Source organism: Typopeltis vanoorti, chromosome 15 (assembly GCF_054136105.1).
Source record: "Typopeltis vanoorti isolate ZY-2024b chromosome 15, IOZ_Tvanoo_1.0, whole genome shotgun sequence".
NCBI lineage: Eukaryota > Metazoa > Arthropoda > Arachnida > Uropygi > Thelyphonidae > Typopeltis > Typopeltis vanoorti.
In genome coordinates, this window is record NC_143563.1 from 37,900,034 (window position 1) to 37,907,974 (window position 7,941).

The following is a 7,941-nucleotide window of genomic DNA, read 5'->3' on the forward strand; positions in this document are numbered from 1 at the left end:
AGAAAAATAAAGCTTACAAGCAAAAATTTAGGAGGGAGTGGTTGCAAATGGGAATGTTTAGCAGATGATTGTGTGAAGTTCTTGGTGATGCTACAAAAGGCCACTCTAAGTTTTGCAGATGTGATATAGCTGCTAAATATTGTCAGCTTGTAAAGCATAGCAAAACTAAAAAACACCTTGCTGCAGTTCCATATAAGGCTGTTCCAGGTATCATGCAAATGATAGTTACCGTTTGATGAAATGTTAGTGGATTCTAGGCTGAGTCTATTGACTCCATGAAAAGTACCCATATATAATAATAATCATTACCTAAACAAATCCCTATGTCCGTGCATATGAATAGTGGAAAAATATTCCCACTGCCAACTTTGGGACTACAGCTCTTAGTTCATGACCTTGTAAGGTCTGTCTCAATTATTGCATATTTTACTTTGAAAAAAATCACTATGCAAAAGCATTACGGTCTGTATATGTGATTGTGCTGTGCTGTGCGCGTGTGTGTGAGTTTCTTCATGCAAAACTTGAAGTTAAACACTTTTTTTCCCCTGCTTGTGTTGCAGTTTTCCCATGAGTATTAAAGAAAAGACAAAACAAAATTTGATAACTTTTTTTATTGCAGTTTTTCACATTTCATTTTAAATTTATATTTACAGATTTACAGCAGCCATTTAAAGTGGTATACACTTGCCTCTGTATACATAAAGTCTTAATAACATTGAGTGAACTCTATCAAAAATCCCAGTTCTCTGACAAGTATTGTTACACATAACTTGGACTTTTTTCCAGGTGGAATCTCATAAACAATGTTTTTTATTTTTTTTTAAGAGAAAGAAATCTAATGGATGAACGTCTGGAGAATGCTATAGCCATGACTGGTACTGATTGGAGATCCACAGCAAACTAAGTCTATAAGACTGGTACATCTTCATGGCATATTCTCTTGTTGGACAGCAGTCATGAAACAGAACCTCTATGACCTATCCGCTATCCAGGCATCCCTCCAAATGCATCACATTCAACCATGCTAAAATGTGCATGTGCACTTCTGTACATGCACCACATTCCTCCTGCAGATTTGGAGTGGTGTATTCTCCAGTATTTCAGACCATCTTTCTTCTAGGAAGTTCTGATAAAATTACCATGTTTTTTAACCCTCCAGATTTTACAAAATACCTGGAAGATATTTTGTAAAAAATGTCACTTTATCTGTAAAAGCATAATAATGTGAGTGAAATCAGGAAGTGCTGATGAAAAACTCCTTCCATGGATGGCCTCAACTCCTCTGTCTTTTGTATATGGAACAAATATAATCCTTGACTGAGGATTATCCTCCATACTACTGACAATATTTGCAAGGGTAGCTGTAGTACAATTGCTGGTATCTGACAATCTGCAATACTCTTAAGTGTACTATACTATGTATGCTCTCTTTCAACATACCACGTCCTTAAAGCCGCTGGTTGATCATTCAAAAATGTTAAAATGGGATCGCATTCATGCCATCATATGACAGGTGTATATTTCTGGACAAAAATACTACATACCAGCAATAATATTAATTCTTCATTAGAGGACACAACAAGAACATTAACTTGGCTTTTAAGTTAATGTTCTTGTTCTTGTAACTTGGCTTAAAAATGTGGAACAAATGATTAGAATTTGGCATTGTCCCACCTAATCTAGGACAATACCACAGACTGGAAGACTGCTGCGAGTCTTCTGGTATTGCACTACATGCTAGGGTCACTTGCATTTGCTCACGGCAGTGGTCGCCGATACTTTATAGTTTACTATATTCGGCAAGAAACTCTCTGATTCCAATCTTTGAGTTTCTTATTCGGTTTTAAAACTATGTGGGATTTAATATCCCCTTAATTTAAATAATGTTTTCATTGCCAAAATGAAGCTTATTAGCTCTTTATACTTAAGTTAAATATTTTAGTACTGGAGGAACATAGTCAGACCATAACTAGTTATTACAGAATTTTAACTTATCACAATCTACCTTAAAAACTCTAGTATCTGTTGTCACTTCAAACTTTTTTAGTTTCTTTTGATGTTTACTTGAGAGTAAATGATCTCTGTATGGCAGAGGTCCAGTAAATTTTTTGTCACAAACATCACAAACTTGAAAGAATGGTACAACCAAGAACTCTTCATTGCTTAAGAGATATTTATATTCCACAGATTCCAATGAAGAATCATTATTCAAAGATTTACGAGATACATCACTGTCACACCTTATTTGAACATGGTTATCAGAGGACTGTTTGTGAGTGGCTGGTGAGCAAACCTGTCCACCGGCCATATCACTTAATGTCATACATTGTTGATATTCAATATCTGTACCAGAAGTAAACTGATGGGTCATAAGGTTCTTGTTTGGTGATTTCTGAATTCCAGAATGTGTTTTTGAGACATCAGATTCACTAAGATAATTCTGGCCATTTAACTGACAATTCTGAGATTTTTTGATTCCATTAATTTCACAACTGGCCAGGACTTCTGAAAGTTTCTTGTTTCTCATGCATCTTGCATGCTGTGAACCTGCCATGTGTTCATTATATGGCAATGGACCACTAAAATGTTTATCACATATCTTACAGCAAGCAAAAAATGGCATAGATTTTGCAGTCATGTTGGATTTGCTCTCCACTGCTTTTTCCAGTGAAGAATTTAATGGTTTATATTGAGGCAAAGCAAATTTCAACTGCTCAAATGTTTTTTTGTGTTTTGCACTAGCAAGATGCTGAGCATATGAAACAGGACCACTGAATGTTTTTTGGCATCCTGCACAATTAAAAGAATCTCCCATTATTATTATTTTTTTTTGTCCTGGAAATAAAAAAAAAATAAATACAAAAAAATCTGATTTAGAGAGTTAAACAAAGAAATTATGAAATAAAACAAAGGACTACATTATGTGCTTAAGAGTACAGTGATCCCTCAATTATCTGACCTTGAAATAACCAAATCCTTAGTTAACCAGACCTTAAATAAGTTAGTGCATCAACCAACTTTTGCTACACAGTACCATGTAACTGACTTTCAATTAACCAAATTGTCAATTATCTGACTAATAAATTGACTTTCCATCATGACTAAATAATTAAAGGATTACTGTATTAAGATTAAACCTCACATCATGCTATAATTTTTTTTTTTTTTTTATCTGTTATCACATTTCTTCATGCTCATTGTCAATAAAGAATGCATTATTATGTTGATTTAGAAGTACTGTATTATTCTTATTTTGATTTAGATGTACTGCATTATTATTTTCTTGACCTTCATGGAATCACAAGACTCATCGTGGGAGATCAGCATTATTCAAACATGCTGCTCTTTAAATTCATCCAATGTTTGCACTTTCACCACCCTCTGGAGTAGTGGGGGGGGAAGGCATGGGATGCCTCCTCCCTACTACTCTCCATGCAAAAAAACTTACTTCTTACCTTTTTCAGTCACCATTTCCTTTTGCAACTTCCAGGGATGGCCCCTTGCCCTTGTTCCTTCTTCTCATTCTACCATATGAAAAATCTACTCAGAATTAATACAATATTAATCCTCCAACAGTTTAAATGTCTCAATCATATCCTCCCACCATTTGTCTTCTATCCACTAAACTCTGCAGTCTGCATGCCCTCAGTCTATCCTCATAGGCAACATTGTACAGACCTAATATCATTTTTGTTATCCATCTCAGCAACCTCTCCAAGATTACATCCCCTTCAAATCCCAGTGACCAGATCTGAGCACAAAAATCCAGATGTGGTCTGATCAAAGCTTTACACAATGGGACCACCACGCTTATATCTCTCGTGGTCAATGTCTTCATCAACATTGCAGCAATTTTCTGAGATGTGTCAACAACCTTTGCAATATGTCCTTGGAACTTGAAACTCTATCCACAATCACCTCAAGATCCCTTGATTTCCCCACTTCTTTCAGCATAACTCCACTAAGTGAGCATGAAGCATCTCATCTGTAGATCCCATTTAAAATCTTACATTTAGTTGCATTAAACTATATCCCCCATTAATTCCAACTTGTTCAAATCCTCTTGAAAAGAAAACATCAGTACTATTACTAATAACACTCCCAAGCTTAACATCATTTACAAACAACTGAAAATTTCCCTGTGGAACTCCACGTAACTTTGATACTCCCTGATACTGCCCCCCCCCCCATAAAAAACTCTAATATCTATCAGAAAGCCAATCACAATGCAATCCACCTGATATCCAAATTCATGTGGTACAACTTAAAAACAAGAGTGTTCTGTTACTCTATTGTAAAAAGTAATCAGATTACTAAAATAAGAGTACTCTTTAACAAATCCATGCTGACTTGCATAAATAATATTGCCCTCATCTGTCCACTTCTGTATATGAGTGCTTACCAATTTCTTCAAAATTTTAACTACAGAAGAGTTACAAACAGGTCTATAGTTTGATCCCTCCATTCTCCCACCACCTCTATACAGCAGCATTATCTTACCGACCTTCCACTCTCCAGGAACCTGTCCCACTGCAAGACTCATTAAACCATTAAGTTAATGGTATGGTCAGTTCCACAGCATATTCTCTTAAAACACATGGTGAAATTCCATCTAGTCTCCCTGCTTTTCTGACATTTAGCATACCCTGCATTAAATAGCTCAACTATGTCATTTGCATTGGTCACCCAAGTCCCATCTCCATCTGGCAAGGTAATCCATCCACTATTATTGTTCCTCCTACTTGACATATAACAAAAAAACTCATTGGGATTCTCCTTGGATTTAAGCTCTAGTCTTTTCTCGTGTTCTAATTTTTCTCTCTCCTTACAGTACTACTCACTTTCCTAGCCTGAGCCTTATATTCCTCATGTAACTGTGCTCCACCTCTCTCCTTATATGTCTTCCATAATCTCTTTTTCATCTGTAGTTCCTCTAGTTATCAATCCAAATTGCTAATCTTCTTCATTCAAGGTATACACAAAGTATACACTCAACAATTTTTTCTTAAGTATCTCCCATGCACAACTGATCACTCTTTCTTCAATATTTTTCATCCATTAATTAAGCTGGTTTCTAAGTCTATGATAGTCACCTTTCCTAATTCCATATAAATCTCTTCTGTTTTGATACCTCCATATGCCTATCCATCCTCTCAGTCAGGAATACATGGTCACTCACCAATAGCAGTATGACATCTTGACCCAATCAGATCCTTTGATGCCATGACCAAATCCAAATCATTTGATCCTTACATTCCCTCCACCATGTGCTGCCTAAGACAGTTGTTGCTCAAGAAATCCAAAAATTCAGTTCTCTAATTACCACATGCTGTCTTCTCTGCCCATTTTATATTGCTATAACTGAAGCGTCCCACCACCATCCATAATGATCACTTGCCAAACTAATTTGCCTAAACATTTCCTACTCACCACCATCTTTATCAGCAAATTTTTTTATTGTTTCTTGAATGATGTGTATGTTATGCATGAGTGTGCATTATACAGAGTTGACTCACTATAGTAAACACCATAGTGAGTCAACTGTAACTCGCTCACTATAACAAAGTATAAAAAGAGTCCTGACTGGATAACCATAAGCACAATACTGTTTTAAAGAAAATTTGCAACATCAAACTATTTCTGTAGTCCTCACAAGTCTCCTATAGAGAGCCCAATGTATATGAGACTTAAAAAAAAAAAATTAATATTCCACTTAAAAGCTTATTCACACATGTGCAACATTTCATAATGTGCGAATTTCAGATGGACTGGCATATTAAAAGAATAAAATATCATTTATATATGGAAATACATTATATGTTACCAGAAAGTACTTTTACTTACATAAGAGGTATGTTTCTTAAACCTCACATAACTCGAATTTTACACGAGTCAGATTTAACCCCTCATCTCTTAATCAAAACCTCTTGCTTATGTGTTTACAGTATGTGCATTAACATGTTTCAAAGGTTATTTCTATTAGTTTCATCCACAGGATGAATACACAAAATATATTTCAGCATGCAATTATTAATGGAAAGTAAGAAAGTATAAATAGTAGGAGAAAAGAGAAAAAATGTTTAATTTGATCATTTAAGGCACCATGATGGCACTGATGATAATAGTGTCATAGTAGGAAAATTACGTAGCAGTGGAGAGGGTGAGATGTATTTAGCAAAGTAGAGTAGAGTGCCCTCCTGTGATGAAACCTTGGACTCCCAGGAGGTGTCACGTAATAATAATAACTCATTATTCATAAGATAAATTCCATGTTATCAACAGTATAGTTTTTCCATGGGCTGCAGTTCTTCCACAAAATACTTACGGAATTGGTTGTGGCTGCTCATCTCTCCAAACACACATTCTCTAGGATCTGACAGTAATGAGATGGACTCATAAACTCCTATAGTCAATATTTTATCTACCTGGTTGTATCTAGTACTTCAATTGGCACACTGCTGACTGACTGACTTAATATATATACGAGGGTAGTCTGAAAAGTTCTCGGCCTCTACCACAGATGGCAACACTATCGTCAAGATTTTTTTTTCCAAGTTGGTACATCTGTCATATGCATCCATGTGAAATTGCAAGTCATTCTATCAAGTTGTTTGTTTTATACAACTGTCTGAAGCAAAAGTGTTGTCTGTATCCCTTGAAATAGATAAAATTGAGTATTGTGCGATTATAAAATTCTTTGTAAAAGAAGGTTTAATGTCAAAAGAAATTCATAAAAGTTTATGGGCACTCTTCTCTTTGTTTTCAACAATTAAGAAATGGACTGCCGAGTTTAAATGTAGTCATACCAGCCTTGAAAAAGTGTAACGCCAGAAATCATTGATCAAGTGCATGATATGGTATTGGATGACCGGCGAGTCAAAGTGCATGAAATTGCTGAGACTATAGGTTTCAAAAGAACATGTTGGATATATTTTGCATGAAGAAGCTTTGCGCAAGATGGGTGTTGTGCTTGCTCACAGCAGATCAAAAAGGCACTCGCGTGAAAATCTCTGAATAGTACTTGGAGTGTTTTAACAAGAATAAAACTGATTTTGTGAGTCTATTTATTACTATGGATGAGACTTAACCAAACAGCAGTCAAAACAGTGGAACTGGTTGCTCAGCACCAAAGAAGACAAAGTCGGTTCCATCAGCAGGAAAGGTCATGAAGGAAACATCAGTGTTTTGGGATGCTAAAGGCAGGTTGTTTATTAATTATCTTGAAAAGGGTAAAACAATAACCAGGGAATATTATTCCAATCTTTTAACCAGACTAGACAAAAAAATTCGCGAGAAAAAAACCTGGTTTGCAGAAGAAAAAAAATTATCTTTCATCAGGACAATGCACCTGCCCACAAAAGTGTTTTGCCAATGGGAAAATTAAGGGATCTGCACTATGAATTGTTAGAACATCCACCCTATTCCCCAGATTTGGCTCCCTCTGACTTCTGTCTGGTTCCCAAAACTAAAACTCTTCCTCACTGGTCAGCGCTTTTCTTCAAATCAAGAGATGATTGCAGCTGTAGAGAGGCATTTTGCAGATCTTACTGAGAATCACTACAGGGATGGGATAATGGCACTGGAGCATCACTGGAATAAATGTATTAGTCTTAAAGGAGATTATGTTGAAAAATAAAAATAATTTTGAAATTATAAATTCGCTATTTTCATTGTTATGCCGAGAACTTTTCAGACCACCCTTATATATATTGATGGGCAGTGTGGTATGTCCTACAATGAGTCCTTGGACTCCATGGAAGGGTCTTGTAATAATAATAATATTAGTAACTAGAGTTGGCATCCTTGCTTATATAAATTAAAAAGTATGCATAATCCAACCTAGTAAGGAGAATTATTATGTGAGAATAGATATACCACTTGACTTGGAATTTACAAAATATTACAGTTCGTTTTTTCATTATTACTGTATATTAAATATCA

General features: G+C 35.6%; 1 protein-coding gene across 1 annotated transcript; it reads right to left on the minus strand.

Annotated features, from left to right (window-relative positions):
* Positions 1-619: 619 nt before the first annotated feature.
* LOC150098642 (uncharacterized) lies at positions 620-2,828 on the minus strand. Its single transcript, XM_090405464.1, has one exon. The coding sequence runs from the start codon at positions 2,813-2,815 to the stop codon at positions 1,970-1,972; it is 846 nt and encodes a 281-aa protein (XP_090261590.1). The 5' UTR covers positions 2,816-2,828; the 3' UTR covers positions 620-1,969.
* Positions 2,829-7,941: the final 5,113 nt, after the last annotated feature.